This window comes from Oryx dammah, unplaced genomic scaffold, assembly GCF_014754425.2.
Source record: "Oryx dammah isolate SB20612 unplaced genomic scaffold, SCBI_Odam_1.1 HiC_scaffold_18, whole genome shotgun sequence".
In the NCBI taxonomy this organism is placed as follows: Eukaryota; Metazoa; Chordata; class Mammalia; order Artiodactyla; family Bovidae; genus Oryx; species Oryx dammah.
The window spans coordinates 57744951-57765290 of NW_024070202.1; the positions used below are offsets into that span (position 1 = coordinate 57744951).

The 20340-nt window shown below is 38.2% G+C and overlaps 1 protein-coding gene across 3 annotated transcripts in view; it reads left to right on the forward strand.

Annotated features, from left to right (window-relative positions):
• Positions 1–20340, forward strand: part of IMMP2L (inner mitochondrial membrane peptidase subunit 2) — a 957053-nt gene that overhangs the window by 635248 nt on the left and 301465 nt on the right. For all 3 annotated transcript variants that reach the window (XM_040260170.1, XM_040260171.1, XM_040260172.1), the window contains exon 5: positions 11736–11801. In XM_040260170.1, the coding sequence (XP_040116104.1) occupies positions 11736–11801 (66 nt within the window). The remainder of the gene's footprint in view (positions 1–11735; positions 11802–20340) is intronic.

Consider the following 20340-nt stretch of genomic DNA (forward strand, 5'->3'; position numbering starts at 1 on the left):
ATTCCCCTTCAAACCTACCACACATATGTGCCACTATTTCCTTACTTGTTTAAAGCTTAAAGCATAAGTCCAGTTAGCTTAATCACAATGTTAGGGTTATGGTACTAGGTAGATAACTTTAACTCATTTGAAGATCAGTTAATTTTGTTTTATTCTATGGCCTTAAGTGGCACTCTACTAAAAAGTCATACTCAATGAGATAGTATGGCTAGAAGGGCAAAACCTATTTTGACTACAGCAAAAGACCACACAGATACTCCTGAGTGCATATTCTACTTTAGGGACAGAGTGGTAGTATTTCTATGTGAACATCTGCACTTTGAAAGTCTAAACTGAAAGAAGAGTCAATATTTATATTGATGTTAGCTATTCATCACCTCCACTTCCACAGATATGTCAACTTGAAGCATATTCAATGTGTGGAAACCCAAATTGATAACAAAATAAATAAGGGAATGTATTTTTCAGCCCAGAAGTTTCTTTATAGTTCAGAGGAGTTTCTTTAAATAGTATGATTCCATATTGTATGGTAGAATACACACGCATACACACATATGTGTATTACATATGTGCTATATATTTTATGTATATACTATGTATATTCATTTACATACAATTCTAGACAGTGAAGTATAATTGCAGTTCTATTCACCACCTGAAGATGCAGTGTTTATGTTTTGAAATGCCTGAATTAATAAACATTGGTAGAAATTAACTCATTATGATTACATTGTATTTCTTAGACTTTTCACAGTTAATTAAGGACATTTGTTTTTTTCAGAATCAAAACAGTCAGTTACAAAACTATTTCAGCTTTTTCAATTACAGAAGTTAGTCATAATACACATTTAATTGATTTTACATAATCAAGACTGATTTAGTATTAAGAACAGTTGTCACTATTTGCTTATTAAATGTCTTCTAATTGTAGTGAGTGACAGCCGGACAACTTTTAAATATAACCAAGAAATTGTTTATCAATAACAACAGCTTAATTGTTTAGAGTTCACGCTTTTGTTGTTTCATAAGTACTTTCAGAATACATTTACTTGTGTAAGAAATTGTTAGTCATAAATCTGAAACATAAACTTCTTGTTTCTGCTACTACCTTCTTGGATCATTTGAACTCTGACTGAAATCTCTGGGGGTCTCTCAATTCAGTTCAGTCGTGTCCAACTTTGCGACCCCATGGACTGCAGCAAACCAGGCTTCCCTGTCTATCACCAGCTCCCGGAGATTGCTCAAACTCATGTCCATTGAGTCGGTGATGCCATCCAGCCATCTCATCCTCTGTCGTCCCCTTCTCCTGTCTTCATTCTTTCCCAGCATCAGGGTCTTTTCCAATGAGTCAGTTCTTCTCATCAGGTGGCCAAAGTATTGGAGTTTCAGCTTCAGCATCAGTGCTTCCAATGAATATTCAGGACTGATCTCCTTTAGGAGGAACTGGTTGGATCTCCTCACAGTCCAAGTGACTCTCAAGAGTATTCTGCAACACCACAGTTCAAAAGCATCAACTCTTTGGTGCTCAGCTTTCTTTATGGTCCAACTCTCACATCCATACATGACCACTGGAAAAACCATAGTTTTGACTAGATGGACCTTTGTCAGCAAGGTAATGTCTCTGTTTTTTATTATGCTGTCTAGGTTGGTCATAGCTTGTCTTCCAAGGAGTAAGTGCCTTTTGATTTCATGGCTACAGTCACCATCTGCAGTGATTTTGGAGCCCAAGAGAATAAAGTTTGTCACTGTCCATTGTTTCCCCATTTATTTGCCATGAAGTGATGGGACCAGATGCCATGATCTTAGTGTTTTGAATGTTGAATTTTAAGCCAGCTTTTTCACTCTCCTCTTTCACTTTCATCAAGAGGCTCTTCAGTTCCTCTTTGCTTTCTGACATAAGGATGGTGTCATCTGCATATCTGAAGTTATTAATATTTCTCCCTGCAATCTTGATTCCAGTTTGTGCTTCATTCAGCCCAGCATTTTGCATGATGTACTTGCATATAAGTTAAATAATCAGGGTTATGATATACAGCCTAGATGTACTCCTTTCCCAGTTTGGAACCAGTTCATTGTTCCATGTTTGGTTCTAACTGTTACTTCTTGACCTGCACACAGATTTTCTCAGGAGTCTCTGAAGGAGATTATTCCTACTGCTCAGGAGCCTGTTTTGGGTGGGTTTTGCTTGGAGAGAATAAGCCATTCCTTCTATCCCCACCCAGGAAACAAGCTGCCCAGGAGCACTGGCCTTAGTGCTCTGAAATTCTACTCACTTCTCACCAGGTTTTTCTATATCTAGAACAATCCTCTGTGCCTTCCTGATGATCCTTTCCCAGGTTTTCCCTTTTCCTTAAGACTTATTTCCTATGCAAGAACATATGGCATTATAGAAGACAAATTTGAAGCAATAACCTGAGTTCTTGCCACCTCATCTGTACTTCACTTTTCTAATAATGAGGCCCTTGGATTGGAGCATTTTAAGAAGTATCTGGACAAGAGCAGTTATTAGGGATTGCATTTATACACACACGCACATACACACTTTGTGAAACTGTATCTGAAGTCATAGGCTTCACACTTGTGAAGATTTCAAGAATAAACCCAAAGAGCAATAAAAAGATCTTGATAGTTTCTTTTGTTTAAATTTTAAAGACTTACATCATACAAAGAGCAGTCTGCAAGTGGCAAAAATGTAGCTGAAATGCTGACCTAAGTAAAAACTTTTAGAGTACTAATTAATAAAATTACATTGAATTTAGAAAATGAATCATTATAAAAGGGGCTGAATGCACAAAGTTCACGCTACTACTGATAGTGAAGCAAGCATACAGAATCCAACATGGAAATTATTCATTTTTATCAGATAATACTCATTTAATTTAAAACTGACCTGTGACTTTCCAGTATGAATACAATTATATTTAGTTTCGTGTTTCTTTAGTTAATTGTGTAATAAAATGTGACCAAACCTTTAAAATGCCTTTCTTGCCCTCTAATGCAACTGACTGAAATCAGTGGAACGTTTATGAAATAAATAAATAAATCTGTGTAACTCTTTAAAAAAGAGGTTCCTAATGATTTTCTTGTGCTCAGTTAACTGACCTCCTTTAGGAATTTATTTTAGAAAGAGGTGACACTAAGATTTACTGAGAACCTAATTCCTGTTAGGGCTTCCCTGGTGGCTCAGAGGTTAAAGCGTCTGCCTGAAATGCGGGAGACCTGGGATCAAACCCTGGGTTGGGAAGATCCCCTGGAGAAGGAAATGGCAACCCATTCCGCCACTCTAGTACTCTTGCCTGGAAAATTCCATGGACTTAGGAGCCTGGTAGGCTACAGTCCGTGGGGTCGCAAAGAGTCACACACAACTAAGTGACTTTCTTTCTTTTCATTTTAATTCATGTTAGACTCTCTGATGGAGCTTTCATACATGTTTTCTCAATTGTGATATGATGATAGAGGTAGAAGAAATTGTCAGGATTTCTAGAGGTTCCCAAACTCACATGTCCTCAGACCCTTAAACCCACATGAAACAAACTGTTGGCACTGTGGCGAATCCTCAAGATCTCCTTCTCAGATCCAGTGGACTCTCTTTCATGCCAGAATGCAGGTTTCAGGGTGCTAGATCTTTAGATCTTTGTATTTGTCTAAGAGGAACAAGAAATGTGAGAGCTCTTGTTTGCTTGGCCAGCTCCAGATTTTAAAGTACAGAAATAAAGGATGTATGGAACAAACAAAAGATTTACACAAGCTAGGTTTGATTGTCGGGCTTCTGGTTTGATCTGGCCTTATCTCCTTGAATATGAGACCCACATTGGTTATGGAGCTTGCCTACACTCAGCTGCTATCTGTACCAGAGGTAGACCATGACCGTGAACATGGACTCCATTTCTGCTGCCCGCCAGTCCATGCTTTTGTATGACACAAAAGCAGAAGTTCTTAGGCCATGGAGAATGAGTGAGACTGAATATTGCCAGGAAAAGACTAGGTACATTCATAGCACTTTTCTAGCTGTAACCTATGAAAATCATGTCAAGCTCAGGCAACATTTTTCAAAATTACAAAAAGAAAAGACGTTATCATTTGCTGCTGCTGCTGCTAAGTCGCTCAGTCATGTCCGACTCTGTGTGACCCCACAGACGGCAGCCCACCAGGCTCCCCCGTCCCTGGGATTCTCCAGGCAAGAACACTGGAGTGGGTTGCCATTTCCTTCTCCATATCATTTGCTAAGATTTTTTAAATGTAACTTTTATTGTTGTGTGAACTTTTAATTCTCATTTTGATGATTAAAACAGCAATACTTTTTATCATTATGATGATGTAAAGTTAGATATTTAATGCATGGCCATCTGGAGAAGGAAATGGCAACCCACACTGGTATTCTTGCCTGGGAAATTCTATAGACAGAGAAGCCTGGTAGGCTAGAGTCTGTGGGGTCGCAAAGAGTCAAGACATGACTTAGCAGTGAAACAATAACACATTCTTTTAGACAGTTAAAAAAAAAATAAGCCTATGAAATATAAGCCATCCCCAGGATATTAGTTTTTAGTTTTACCTCATTAATGAAGAGTTAAAATTCAGATCTTTCTGTGGCATATGCTATGCTAACTTCTAATCCTGAAGTTAATTCTAAAATAATCTGGGGCAATCTTGATACTTTTAAATATGAAAATCTACACAACCCACACAGCAAGGTATAAGAATTTGACTATAAATGGGAGAAGGGTGAGCATGCTTAGAGATATGGCATCAGGATGACCCTGAGTTTGGGAATAGAGAGGGTAGCTGTACTTGCTAAGCTCCCCATTCTCAAGACTCTTCCCAGAGTTCCAAACAGGATTCAAATTACAACCTTATGGATCCATGAAAAACATGAAATCAGCTACAGAGATTCTGAGACCAAAGACATGGCTCTGTTGGCTTGTCACAGGTGAAAGCAACAACACTTCAGACAGGAAATGAAGTTCAAGAAGGTTAAGTGTCACAGAAGTCTTACTATGACTATGCTAACCCTATACCTTTCCTCACAACCATTCTCATTAGAGATAAATTCTGCCACATCAAACTTATCTACTGAGACCTACATGGTAGAGAGACCATTCTAGGCATCTTGTCCGAACCTCTGGAGAAACTTGCCTAATTAAATCTTCAGCATAGAACAGAATGCTTAAAATCCAGGCTCCAGAAACAAATACTATAAAACTGTGTTTATTATGAAAATATTAAATTTCAAATTTAAATGCAAATTATATTGGTCAGTGTACATCATGCTTCTAAAGTAAGGCGTAAGCTTTCACTTGTTATCCTTCACACTTTTAGAAGATAGGCAAGTGGCCAAGAAAATGCAGACAAAGGGAAGTTTAGGGACTGTCAATGTAAATCTGTAATAACTCTCATAACATGTCTACTTATATCCCTGTAATGCATTCAGCAGCCTAATGATTAAAATATAGATATTGAGCAGTAATGGGATTAATGTTCATAATATGATTAGATACATGAGATTAATATTACATTAAAATTTATAGATATGTTTGAAGTGGTAATTTATAAAATTTTAAATATATAGGTAGCTTACTTTGTATATTCTGTTTTGCTTCATGATTTTAATATATAGATTATTTTAAATAGAAAATACTTTTCACATATTTCAGAAACTTAAAATTTGTCAACATAAATAGTGTTTTATGCTGTTAAAGGTTGCTTTTTGTGTTATTTCATTAATATTAACATTGCATCAATATTAGAAGGGGGGACTTGATAATTAGTTGAGTTCTCACCCCTGTCTTAGAGCATTTCTTCTCAGGTAGTGTCATGTGATACAAATATTTGTCCTCTTTTAATGGATTTTCCAGTACTCTGCACCAAAAATCTGGACACGTGCTTTATCACACACAGAACTATGCTTGCCACTTTGGTTTTATAACCTTCCTAACTTTTCCCAGTACAGTTGCATGCACATTTTCTTTTTTATAATTACTGATGCAAAGTCATGGTTCAGTTCAGTTCAGTTCAGTCACTCAGTCGTGTCCGACTCTTTGCAACCCCATGAATTGCAGCACTCCAGGCCTCCCTGTCCATCACCATCTCCCAGAGTTCGCTCAAACTCACGTCCATCGAGTTGGTGATGCCATGCAGCCATCTCATCCTCTGTCCTCCCCTTCTCCTCCTGCCCCCAATCCCTCCCAGCATCAGAGTCTTTTCCAATGAGTCAACTCTTCACATGAGGTGGCCAAAGTACTGGAGTTTCAGCTTTAACATCATTCCTTCCAAAGAACACGCAGGGCTGATCTCCTTCAGAATGGACTGGTTGGATCTCCTTGCAGTCCACGGGACTCTCAAGAGTCTTCTCCAACACCACAGTTCAAAAACATCAATTCTTCCACACTCAGCTTTCTTCACAGTCCAACTCTCTCATCCATACATGACCACTGGAAAAGCCATAGCCTTGACTAGACAGACCTTTGTTGGCAAAGTGATGTCTCTGCTTTCAATATGCTATCTAGGTTGGTCATAACTTTTCTTCCAAGAAGTAAGTGTCTTTTAATTTCATGGCTGCGGTCACCATCTGCAGTGATTTTGGAGCTCAAAAAAATAAAAGTTTGACACTGTTTCCACTGTTTCCCTATCTATTTCCCATGAAGTGATGGGACCAGATGCCATGACCTTCATTTTCTGAATGTTGAGCTTTAAGCCAACTTTTTCACTCTCCACTTTCACTTTCATCAAGAGGCTTTTTAGTTCCTCTTCACTTTCTGCCATAAGGGTGGTGTCATCTGCATATCTGAGGTTACTGATATTTCTCCCGGCAATCTTGATTCCAGCTTGTGCTTCTTCTAGCCCAGCGTTTCTCATGATGTACTCTGCACATAAGTTAAATAAGCAGGGTGACAATATACAGCCTTGACATACTCCTTTTCCTATTTGGAACCAGGCTGTTGCTCCATGTCCAGTTCTAACTGTTGCTTCTTGACCTGCATATAGGTTTCTCAAGAGGCAGGTCAGGTGGTCTGGTATTCCCACCTCTTTCAGAATTTTCCACAGTTTGTTGTGATCCACACAGTCAAAGGCTTTGGCATAGTCAATAAAGCAGAAATAGATGTTTTTCTGGAACTCTCTTGCTTTTTCAGTGATCCAGTGGATGTTGGCAATTTGATCTCTGGTTCCTCTGCCTTTTCTAAAACCAGCTTGAACATCAGGAAGTTCACGGTTCACGTATTGCTGAAGCCTGGCTTGGAGAATTTTGAGCATTACTTTACTAGCATGTGAGATGAGTGCAGTTGTGCGGTAGTTTGAGCATTCTTTTGCATTGCCTTTCTTTGGAATTGGAATGAAAACTAACCTTTTCCAGCCCTGTGGCCACTGCTGAGTTTTCCAAATTTGTGGGCATATTCAGTGCAGCACTTTCACAGCATCATCTTTCAGGATCTAAAATAGCTCAACTGGAATTCCATCACCTCCACTAGCTTTGTTCGTAGTGATGCTTTCTGAGGCCCACTTGACTTCACATGCCAGGATGTCTGGCTCTAGGTGAGTGATCATACCATCATGGTTATCTTGGTCATGAAGATCTTTTTTGTACAGTTCTTCTGTGTATTCTTGCCACCTCTTCTTAATATCTTCTGCTTATGTTAGGTCCATACCATTTCTGTCCTTTATTGAGCCCATCTTTGCATGAAATGTTCCCTTGGTATCTCTAATTTTCTTGAAGAGATCTCTAGTCTTTCCCATTCTGTTGTTTTCCTCTATTTCTTTGCATTGATCACTGAAAAAGGCTTTCTCATCTCTTCTTGCTATTCTTTGGAACTCTGCATTCAGATGCTTATATCTTTCCTTGTCTCCTTCGCTTTTCACTTCTCTTCTTTTCACAGCTATTTGTAAGCCCTCCCCAGACAACCATTTTGCTTTTTTGCATTTCTTTTCTATGGGGATGGTCTTGTTCCCTGTCTCCTGTACAATGTCACGAACCTCCGTCCATAGTTCATCAGGCACTCTATCTATCAGATCCAGTCACACATACATTCTTATAACTTGCATGTTTAATCTATATATTCTGTTGATATTGCCACATCGTTAAAAATTCTTTTGTAATATTTTGTAACATTCTTTTGTAACATTAATGTTTGAATGATATTTTATTATACGATGAACTTTAATTTATTTAACAATCTTGTTGATTTTTTCCTCTTTAAAAATAGAATCCATGTAGCTAAAATTTTGTATATATACACAACCATTTCATAAGAATAAATTTCTAAAAGTGTGATATGTTAAAGAGAATATAAAACCTTGACATGTTTACAGAAAGGTATGTTACATGATCATCTACTTTAGGACATGTACCCGTGTCCCTAAACACTCAATAACAAATTGTATTAATGGTATTATTACTGTTCCTTTTTTGATATAACAGGAAAACAGTGTCCTGTTATTTTAATGTACAATTCTTAGGTGATCACTGAGACTGAAAATTTTTTTATACATTTCTTGTTATCTAAACGGAGAGACATGGGGGCAAACTTTCCTAAATATCAATATCATATTTCCTTGCACAGAAAATATGAATTCCATCATTTTGAATGGGCCAGATCCCTCACTCTAGCTGTACATGAATGACATTAAATTTGTAGATTTACTCCATTTCATGAAGGGGACAGATCACTCAAAAACTCTGATCAAATTTCCGTTTTAAAATAAAGAATGTTAATAATCAATCTAGTGAAAAGTTGTGTCAGTAAGTATGACATCTAAGCCACAAATGATTTAGATGATTTTCTTTTCTCTGCAATATATTGTGTGAAATAGACACCTTATTAAAAGCTGCATGTTTCCCTTAATGAGGTATTAAATTCTGAATGTATTTAATCTTTTTAATATTTTTCCATTTAGCTTCCTTTTTAAAGGTAATTCAATTCAAAATGTGACTTGAATTGGAATTATGTTTTTATCTATCACTGATTTTCAAATCCACATTAAATGATCATTTATGTGATGTGTGATATGTTTTTTGAAACAAACCTTTTAAGATCAAAAGACTTAAAATGTTACTGCCAGGATATTGGACATTTTAAGATTGCGATAACCATTGCTGTGTAACAAAGTGCTCCAACCTCCCGCAGCTGAAAACAACCAACACTCATTATCTTATACATTTTCTAGGAATCAGAAAGCCAGGAGCATCTTCAGAGGGTTGTATGGCTCAAGGTCTCTCACAAAGGTGCAGGGAAGCTGTTGGCTACTGCTGTACTTCCTGAAGACTTGACTGAGGCTGAAGGATCTACTTTAAAAAAAATGAAATGTATTTGATATACAATATTGTGTTCATTTCTGGAGTACTACGTAGTGATTCAACATTTACATACGGGAACATGTGATCATTGGGAAATGATCACAATAAGTCTAGTAACCATCTGTCCCCATACAAAAGTATGATAATATTATTGACCATATTCCTTGTGCTATATATTAGATTCTGGTAGTTTATTTATTTTGATGCTGGCAGTCTGTATCCCTATATCTCTTTCATCTATTTCACCCAATCTGTCTCCACTCCTCTCTCTCCCTGCAACTACTCTTTTATTCTCTGTATCTATGAGTCTGTTGAAGGATCTACTTCTAAGCTCACTCACAGCAAGGTTGCTGAGGACAGACATGGCTTCTCCCAGAGTGAGGGATCCCAGAGACAAAGTGAGCAGGGAGGAGGAAAGAGAAGGGGAGGGGCAGTATTTATTAGAGTAAATAGTATTACCTTGTAACATTTACCATAGCTATTAATCATAGGTTAAAATAAATGATGTCCACATTAAGCATATCAGAATGTATCAGTTACCTTCAGTTCAGTTCAGTTCAGTCACTGAGTCGTGTCCGACTCTTTGCGACCCTATGAATCGTACATGCCAGGCCTCCCTGTCCATCACCAACTCCCGGAGTTCACTCAGACTCACGTCCATCTAGTCAGTGATGCCATCCAGCCATCTCATCCTCTGTCATCCCCTTCTCCTCCTGCCCCCAATCCCTCCCAGCATCAGAGTCTTTTCCAATGAGTCAACTCTTTACATGAGGTGGCCAAAGTATTGGAGTTTCAGCTTTAGCATCATTCCTTCCAAAGAAATCCCAGGGCTGATCTCTGTATTACATAATCTTTACATGGCTAAACCTAAGTGTACTTTCAAAGAATTTCCTCCTCTTGTGCCTTAGCATTCCTAAAACTCAGACCCTGGATTCTCCCTCCATCTGCCTCTCCCTCCAGGAGTGTCTGATATTATATCAAAAAGATGGTAGGGTCTTGGAGGAAGGAAAACCCAGAGCTTACAGGAACCTCGAACACTGTCTCCTCTGCACTTTGATAGAATAATTCTAGTATCAGTGACAAGATTCCAGCAAGGCTGGGCTCTGCCCCTCCACAACTGCTCCTTTAGCACAAGAGACAGAGCAGCTTTAACTGAGAAATGTGGTAAGGAACCAAGGGGTTAAGAATAGCCCCAACCTTCAAGTCCTTGAGGAAGCGGTATCCTCTCTCCTGGGTGGGCTTGGTCCAAGTGCTTTGTTAGAAATAAACCAACATGGAAAAAACAACAAAAAAGACTCCAAATTCTTTTTTTTTTTTTTTAATAATTCAGCTTCAGTGTTTTCTTTTTAAAATCAAACTTCTTTGCTTATTTTAAATAAAATGCAACAAGTATGTTATCATTTTAAAGAAATGCCTCTTTATTTTCTTATGTAATTGGTTAGTTGCTTTATATACATTGCCTCATTTAATTTAATATTAGTATCTTAATTTGTAATTCTCACAAGATCCTCTTTGCACAACCCTGTATCCATTTTAAAGATAAGGAAATCCACATCTGAAGAAGAAAATTAGCCTGTCAAAATTAAAACTTCAAAAAGGGACTCAAAGCTGAAGCTTAGTTTTATGACTCAGGTTTATTTTTTTAGAGTAGAATACATTAATGTTAGAAGTATTTAAAAAGCTAAGACGATGTTTACATAAATAGAATATTAGATCATCCTTAAGACTAAGGTCCGTCTAGTCAAGGCTATGGTTTTTCCTGTGGTCATGTATGGATGTGAGAGTTGGACTGTGAAGAATGCTGAGTGCCGAAGAATTGATGCTTTTACACTGTGGTGCTGGAGAAGACTCTTGAGAGTCCCTTGGACTGCAAGGAGATCCAACCAGTCCATTCTGAACGAGATCAACCCTGGGATTTCTTTGGAAGGAATGATGCTAAAGCTGAAGCTCCAGTACTTTGGCCACCTCATGTAAAGAGTTGACTCATTGGAAAAGACTCTGATGCTGGGAGGGATTGGGGGCAGGAGGAGAAGGGGACGACAGAGGATGAGATGGCTGGATGGCATCACTGACTCGATGGATGTGAGTCTGAGTGAACTCCGGGAGTTGGTGATGGACAGGGAGGCCTGGCGTGCTGCGACTCATGGGGTCGCAGAGTCAGACACGACTGAGCGACTGAACTGAACTGAACCGAACTGAAGACAGACTAAAATTAAAGGTATAAATACTACCATTTGGAGGTCATGTCTGAAATGGTTTGTTTCATGAGTCCTCTTTCCTGCAGGTGCTTTGGTATTTCCTTCTCACTTAAGACTTAGGGAGGGCTGCTGTCGTGTCATGGTTGCAAACGGTCCTGTAATGCCTTTCGTATAGCTTATTTTCTTGTAATATTTATTTCCATTTTCTTAAAACAACAGACATAACTGATTATATAACTTTATTTTTCTAGGTCCCCTAAAAACCCAGAACAGAAGATCATTAAGAGAGTGATTGCTCTTGAAGGAGATATTGTAAAGTAAGTACTTAAGCTGTGGTTTTTGAGTTCAAGTTATAAATGTCTAGATTTTTGTTGAGTTTTATTCACATTACACGGAATGTATATCTCAGTCTAGAAAGGTGTATCTGATGGCTTCAAAGCTTTGGAGACTTTCTAAATGAACTACTACATCTTTAGTGAGTATCATCAGTCATTTGATAGGATATGGCACGTCCATAAGCTGACTGATGGTACTCTTATCCTTTCCTGGGAGACACATTTGAAATAGATATTAATTAAGGTGAAATTAATCACATTGTGTCAAATGACCACTAAATAACTGTATTTCATATATTTAAATTAGCATCATTTTTCAGATTATGATGTCGTTTCATTTTAGAAAAATTCAATAATACTTTATTATTTTAGAAGCAAATACAGAAACAAAAGGGGAGATTTTATTATAATAAGAATGGGGAAAGATGTAAATGAATACGAAATGGAAACTTCTGAATCAGCGACAAAAATAGTAGCTTTAGAAAATAACTTTGAGACTTCACTGGCAATCCAAAGGTTAAGAGTCCATGCTTCTATACAGGGGACACAGGTTTGATTACAGGGGGCACAGGTGTGACCCTGATCAGGGAACTAAGATCCCATAGAACCCTTGTCCAAAATAAAAGAAAATAACATTGTAACAATCAGCTGTTTTAACAACATGTAATAATGTTTTATTTATTCTGCTTGCTGATAAATCTAGAATAATGTTTGAGATTCAACAAGTAAATACTGATGTAGTGGGCAATGTCTCATATTGATTGCTTACTTTATTATATGTTACAGCCAAGTCTATACAATGTGGGATTCACTATGCTTTGAAACTATATTTAGAAAGTTTTTTGATCCTGTTTTCCCAAAAAGCTTGATCCTAGACTATTTGATTAATGTCAGTACGGTTTAAGCAATCTCATTAAAATGATCTAGAGTAAAATCTCGACCAGCAGTTCTCAAAGGATGGCCCAAAGGGCACTGGGAGTTTCCAAGGCCCTTTGTGAGGGTCTCTGATCAAAACTACTTTCCCGATAATACTAAGAGGTTACTTGCTTTTTCACTGTCATTTCTCTTAAGTGTACAGTGGAGTTTTCCAGAGGTTACATAATGTATGATATCACAGTAGACTCAAGGCAGAAGTAGATACAGAAAGGGCTGTCTTCTATTAAGCCAGATACTAAACAGATTGGCAAACATGTTTGAAAAAAAAAAAAGCCTCCCTTCTCACTATTTTTTCCCTTGTTTTGAAAAACAATTGTGCTTTTCATTCAACTTGTTCTTTTTGTTAACATACAGGCTTATTATTGTTATTTTATATTGAACAACTAAGATATCTAAAAATTCTCCACTATAATTTCTAACATGATAAATATTGACAGCTAGTATCTCCATAAAGAAAGGTTCTTCAAGACCTCAGTTATCAGTAGAGCTATTGGGGTATGATGCGCTTGGTCTGTATTCGTGAGTATTTCTTTGGTCTTTTTTCCTTCCAAAATCCTCATTGCTCAGTCACCCAGTCATATCCTTATTGAAGTATAATTTACATGCTGTGCAATTCACCCACTTCATAATATATTGTGCAGTTATTTTTAATATAAATCTATATATTGTGCAACCCTCACCACAATCTAGATTTGAAGCTTCCTATTACGTTCAAACATTCCCTTCCCGGATTTGTCCTAAACTCTGGTTCCCACAAATCCCCACTGCTAATGCCACACAACCATGGATCTGCTTTTTATCGGTTAGCCTTTTCTAGAAATTTTACTTACATTTTAATATATATCATCCTTTGTATCTGGTTACTTTCACTTAGCACAGCATTTTTTTTTTTGGGGGGTGGTTTCTCCATGTTGTGCATCTGTAGTTTATTCCTTCATATTATTGATTAGCTTGATTACATGAACATACAACTGTATGAGTATATTAAAATCAGTGAGTTCCACTTTTTAAATGGGTAAATTATATGAGTTATATCTCAATAAAGCTATTTTAAAAACAAAACAAAATAATTGATCAACAAAGCAGGGAAACTTTCATCTATGTAAAGTAACAGGATTAGGAATGGCAAGGGGCTCATTTTATAGTATAATTCAAGAACACAACTTTAATTCAGATGTAATATTATTGGTTACTAGATAACTAGTACACAATGTGAGACTGCAAAGCTTGGTTGGACATCAAAAAACAAACGGGCAAAAAAAAAAAAAAAAACCATGCAATCAAAAGCCCTACAACAGACCTTTCTGAAAAAGAGGCAGGATTGTTACTTTCCTCAGTAAATATAAATATTCTGTTCACAGAGGAGAGGCTGAGCGAGAAAAAGGGCTAATAGTACAGGATTGAAGGATGAGAAAAGGGTTTATGGGAATGTAGTAGGTTTACACCTTCTTTCCCCATGGCTGCAACCCACATGTTGAACCTCTAGCTTGTTCCATTCTGCAAACGGACACTTGAGACATACATCCCTTTCTACCCTCTTCACTATTCTTCTATCATGCAGCAATGAATGATATAAAGCATGAAAGTAACAAGGCTCAAGACTTTTCTACTCTGTAACCTCTAAAAACTGATTAATACTTGATTAAAAGAGAACTAGTTTTGTATTTGGTGTTTTAAAAGAAAAATTTAACTTTTATTCATCTGATACTTCCATATCCTAGATATCCTAGCCTTCTTGTACTTTTAATTAGTAATTGAATATATTCCTATAATGATTTTCTGACAATGTTGAAAAACATTAAGGGATAGTTAGGGAATAAAATACTGTTTATTAACGTGGTTACTCCCTTTCTCTGTTACCCATTTTTAAGTGTATGAGAACATATAAAAAGTTAATATGGTATCTGTCTACCACTCATACCATATTAAAAATTTTATATGTTCTCATATGCTTAAAATGGTAATGAGGAAAAGTATTCTTACCTGGAAAATTCCATGGGCAGAAGGGCTAGTGAGTTACAGTCCATGGGGTCACAAAGAGTCAGACATGACTGAGCATGCATGTATACACGCTACCACTGGAAATCATTTGTCAATTAGTGTCCTAACTTGTAGTAGGCAAGGTGCTTCTGTCTATGCTGCTGCTGCTGCTGCTGCTAAGTCACTTCAGTTGTGTCCGACTCTGTGCGACAACATAAATAGGGGCTCCCCTCTCCCTGGGATTCTCCAGGCAAGAAGGAATACTGGAAGGGGTTGCCGTTTGAAAGTGAAAAGTGAAAGTGAAGTCGCTCAGTCATGTCCAGCTCTTAGCGACCCCATGGACTATATAGCCTACCATGCTTCTCCACCCATGGGATTCTCCAAGCAAGCATACTGAAATAGGTTGCCATTTCCAGACCTAGAATTTCCACTCCTACTTTTACCCTGGGTAATACCAGATTACCTAGTAGGCAAGCTAAACACTAATGTAGGTTTCCAGAAAAAAAAAAATTTTTTTTGGAAAAAAAAGTATTTATTATTTCACTAAATGACCAAAGATGGGGGGTGGGGGGGAGATAACACTTATCAGGACTTGGCTATCCTTACTGTGCATTTTATGCTATTTTTATTTTGAATTACACATAATTAGAGGCTATAAAGGGAACCATCATCTTTTCAAAGGTTAAGGCTTTGAAAAGCTTGATCAAGTCCTCAATTTAATGTCCTGTTAGTTAAACTCCTTCAGATTACAGTTAAGTTAAATGTTAGTCGCTCATCTGTGTCCAACTCTTTGCGACCCCGTGGACCGTGGCGTGCCAGACTCCTCTCTCCATGGAATTCTCCAGGCAAGAATACTGGAGTGGGTAGCTATTCCCTTTTCCAGGGCATCTTCCCAACCCAGGAATGGAACCCAGGTCTCCTTCACTGCAGGCAGATCCTTTACTATCTGAATCACCAGAGAAGCCCAAAAGTGTTAGTTGCTAAAAGTGAGTTGTGTCTAAAGGTGGGTTGTGTGTCACTTTTTGAGACCCCACAGACTGCAGTCCACCAGGCTCCTCTGTCCATGGAATTTTCCAGACAAGAGTACTGGAGTGCATTGCTATTCCCTTCTCCAGGGATCGAACCTGAGTAGAATCCAGTTTAAAGAGCATTTGTTTGAAAGTCCTGGTGAAGGCAGGGTGACAGAGCCCAGGTGAGGAACTTCTGGTTTCTGTACACCTGTGCCCTGTCTGCTGGCACAGCGCTTCTGCTGCCCTGTCTATGTTCCCGCTAGTATTGCTCCATTGTCAACTGCTGACTTCTTTGGGTGTGGGCCATACTTAAACTACCCCAGAGAAGTCTGAGTTTGCCCCTCTGATCTAGAATTCATCCTCCCTACAGGCCACTGGTCAACTAATGGGTCAGCTGCCTTTGGAGTAGGTGCCCTTGCCTGGTTTAGTCAGCTGTGTCTAGGCAGGTAATTTACCTGGTTCTGATGCTACGGTTATAAGGAACCGCTTGGAAAGAGCTCATATAGCAGATGCCCTGAAGCCTCCCACATTCTGGCAGTGAGATTAGGAGTCACTTTCCTTAGCATTGCCCTTCACTACCTCATTTTTGATTAGACTATACCTGCTCTCCTTGGTATTTGCTCTGACCTTACTCTCTAGGGAAGTTGTGTTTGTTTTATTTTTTTATTATTATTGCAGAAGTAACATAAGTTTGAAAAATGTAAAGTACTGTCATGAACAACTTTGCACACATGCCTTCATACGCTTGTGTGTTTATTCTCACGGAGTAGACACCTGTAAGTGGGAATAGTCAACAAATGCTTCGCTATTGCTGCTGTTGTTACTTTTCAGTTTAGTTCAGTTCAGTTCAGTTCAGTCGCTCAATTGTGTCCGACTCTTTGCAACCCCATGAATCGCAGCACTCCAGGCCTCCCTGTCCATCACCAACTTCTGGAGTTCACTCAGACTCACGTCCATCAAGTCGGTGATGCCATCCAGCCATCTCATCCTCTGTCGTCCCCTTCTCCTCCTGCCCCCAATCCCTCCCAGCATCAGAGTCTTTTCCAATGAGTCAACTCTTTGCACGAGGTGGCCAAAGTACTGGAGTTTCAGCTTTAGCACCATTCCTTCCAAGGAACACCCAGGGCTGATTTTTAGAATGGACTGGTTGGATCTCCTTGCAGTCCACGGGACTCTCAGGAGTCTTCTCCAACACTATAGTTCAAAAGTGTCAATTCTTCGGCACTCAGCTTTCTTCACAGTCCAATTCTCACATCCATATATGACCACAGGAAAAACCATAGCCTTGACTAGATGGACATTTGTTGGCAAAGTAATGTCTCTGCTTTTCAATATGCAATCTAGGTTGGTCATAACTTTCCTTCCAAGGACTAACCATCTTTTAATTTCATGGCTGCAGTCACCATCTGCAGTCATTTTGGAGCCCCAAAAAATAAAGTCTGTTTCCACTGTTTCCCCATCTATTTGCCATGAAGTGATGGGGCCAGATGCCATGATCTTTGTTTTCTGAATGTTGAGCTTTAAGCCAACTTTTTCACTCTCCTCTTTCACTTTCATCAAGAGGCTTTTTAGTTCCTCTTCACTTTCTGCCATAAGGGTGGTATCATCTGCATATCTGAGGTTATTACTTTTAGTTCTAATATATACAGCCAAATCCCCCTCTCAAGAGGTTTGTGTATATTTACACTCTTACTAACACCACATGAAATACCCTTTCAGAAGAAATTGACTTTATCATGTCCAGAAACTAAAACACTGCATCACAAAATTTGAAAATAGTTCTAGATGATCAAGTTATATTTAACATAAACAGTTCACTGACAGTATAGTCCTTACAACTGTTCATTTAATGAACACTAGTGTAGACACTAGAGAGACGTAGCTGAGCAAAAGAGACAGTCTTTTCCTTCATGGAGCTTACATTCTAGTGGTTGGAAGCTAATAATAAAAAAAGAAACATATCGCATAATGCAATGTCACAAGTTAGAAGTGCTATGGAAAAGATATAGTAGGAAACGAAGTATAGAGTGATAGTGGGAGTCTGATTGCTAGTTTAGGTAGAATGTTTACTGTAAAACTCTCTAAGGAGAAGGGATTTAAGCAGATATCTAAATTAAGGGAAAAGGGGAGGAAGAGAGCCATTCTAGTGTCTGGGGAAGGACAGTTCAGACTAAAGGAATAAATAACAAATGCAAATCTGAGATGGATGCATGTTAGATGAGTTTACAAGATGTCAGCATGTTGAGTTTTCATGCAGGAAGAAAATGGATGTGTAGGAGATTAGATTTTAGAGACTTGCAGAAACTTGTGGGTCATAGTAAGGACTTTAGATTTTATTCTAGAGGGATGGCAAGCCAGTGCAGAGCTTTGAGCCATGTAACGGTATGATCTGATTGGTGTTTTTAAAGGATCACTCTGCCTGCTGTGAGGAGAATAGGCTAAAGGGAGTCAGTCTGACCCAAATAACCGGTCAAAGTATTTTTCTCTTGAGAAAATCACATCTAGCTTCTTCTAACAGTAGTTAGGTAACCTTATTTATGACATGAATGATGTCTACTTTGATTTTTTATTTCAGAGTGATTCTCAAAAGTAGTCACACTATTTGTAATCACTGTCATGATTATATTGACAAATGATAAGTAGAGCTGAAGTATTTGTTCGAAAAAATTCAGATAACTGCTGCTAAGACTGTAAAAGAGGAGACTTTCAGGGGTCCAAATGTTCTATCTTGATGTCAACATTGATTAAAATCACAAAGCAATTGCTTGATTCTCTGGATAGCTTAGCTAGGAATGTTAGCTCTTGTCATAAAGTTAACCCAAATGAGGATGTTTATCTATAACATTAACAGTCAAAAGCTAATGAAAGTAATATCAATACTCATTAGCTCCACCAAAATATTTTTCATAGTTATTTGTTTTTTCTTATTAATTTGTTATGACTCACAGAGAAGCCCTGTTTTAAAAAAGCATAAAATGAGTACAAAGCACTAAATTGCAGCAAGTCAATAAGGGATCAACCACAATTGAAAGTTCTAAAGCATCAGTGTTTTTTATTGGGACATTTATATTTCTCTTTCACAGATTTTGTCAGCCTGGTCAGAAATGAAATCTAGCATTCTTGGCCCTCGTCCTTGGTCAAATACACTTTACAGACATTTGGAATCTGGGCTCCCATGTGGTCTGCAACCTCAATGAACTAAATGAATAGTCTTTGTAGCCCCTAGTGAAGAGGGAAATCAAATACTTTATCACCTAAGCTGGGACACTTTTTAGAGCAAAAAGGGAGGATGTTAATTATTACATTGGAATAATCATCATAAACAGTACTGCCCAAACTGAAACAAGTGGTCACTCTACCAGAAAATATAATCTACTTTCTAATTCACGTCACACAAGTTGATTTCATTTAGTCTGTAGCCTTCCTTGTTCAGAAGAGTTCCAAGAAGTGTTCATATAAAACAATCACTTTGTGGCCCCAGGGTTGTATTAGATCTGGTGGGATCAATGGTGTTGTATTCACAGCAGTGATTTTCCTTTTGTGAAGTATAGCGTAAGACTTTCTCTCACAAGTATTGATACTGCAGTGTAGTCTGAGGTAGACAATTGTGAGATTTCTCTCACTGCAAAATGTTTAAATAATTCCCCTTCAAGTCTGGAGACTTTTACTTTGTAAAATGTCAAAACACCCTAATGTATTAAAAATAACTTTCTGCTATTAGCAAAAAAAAAAATCTATTGAATCACAGGAATTTAAACATTGTAAAGCTTGTTGATCTTAAATGTGCTATTGAAGATAGGAAAATCAATATTAACCTATCACAGATGGTTGGAACAAATTATATTCCAGCAAATGATGAAGCTTTATATGAAGAATAAGAGAACTAAATTGAATTTTCCCCAGTAAAGCTAAAAATGATGTTTGTTTAATAACTTCTTTTTATGGTTGGTGTAATATTCTGAATAATAGGAACCTAATGTTGTCTATTGGGCTTCCCCGGTGGCTCAGACAGTAAAGCATCCACCTGCAATGCAGGAGACCTGGATTTGGTTCCTGGGCCAGGAAGATCCCCTGGAGAAGGAAATGGCAACCCACTCCAGTATTCCTACTTGGGAAATCCCAGGACCAGAGGAGGCCTGGCGGGCTACAGTCCATGGGGTCACAAAGAGTCAGACACCCCTGAGTAACTAGGCACACATGCATATGATGTGTCTATATGGCTCTCTTTGAAGACCATACATTGGTTTATGGCATTTTTGGTAGATTAGGAATTCATCTATCCTAAAAGGAAGGATAGAATGAAAAAGGAACTTGAAAAGAAGCCTGTGTCCAGAACCCTGATAAAGATTGGTAAAGGCATTGTTTTCTATGAGTATGGAAAACAACAATTTATTTTATAATTTTCAAATGGGAATGAGATAGATGGTTGCTGCTGAGGACAGGAGCATGTTTACACACTGGGTCCTAGCTGTTGGTAAATTGAACAGAAAGTTTTCAGAAAGCTCTAAGGCCCTTTGCTGCTGCTGCTGCTGCTAAGTCACTTCAGTCGTGTCTGACTCTGTGCGACCCCATAGACGGCAGCCCACCAGGCTCCC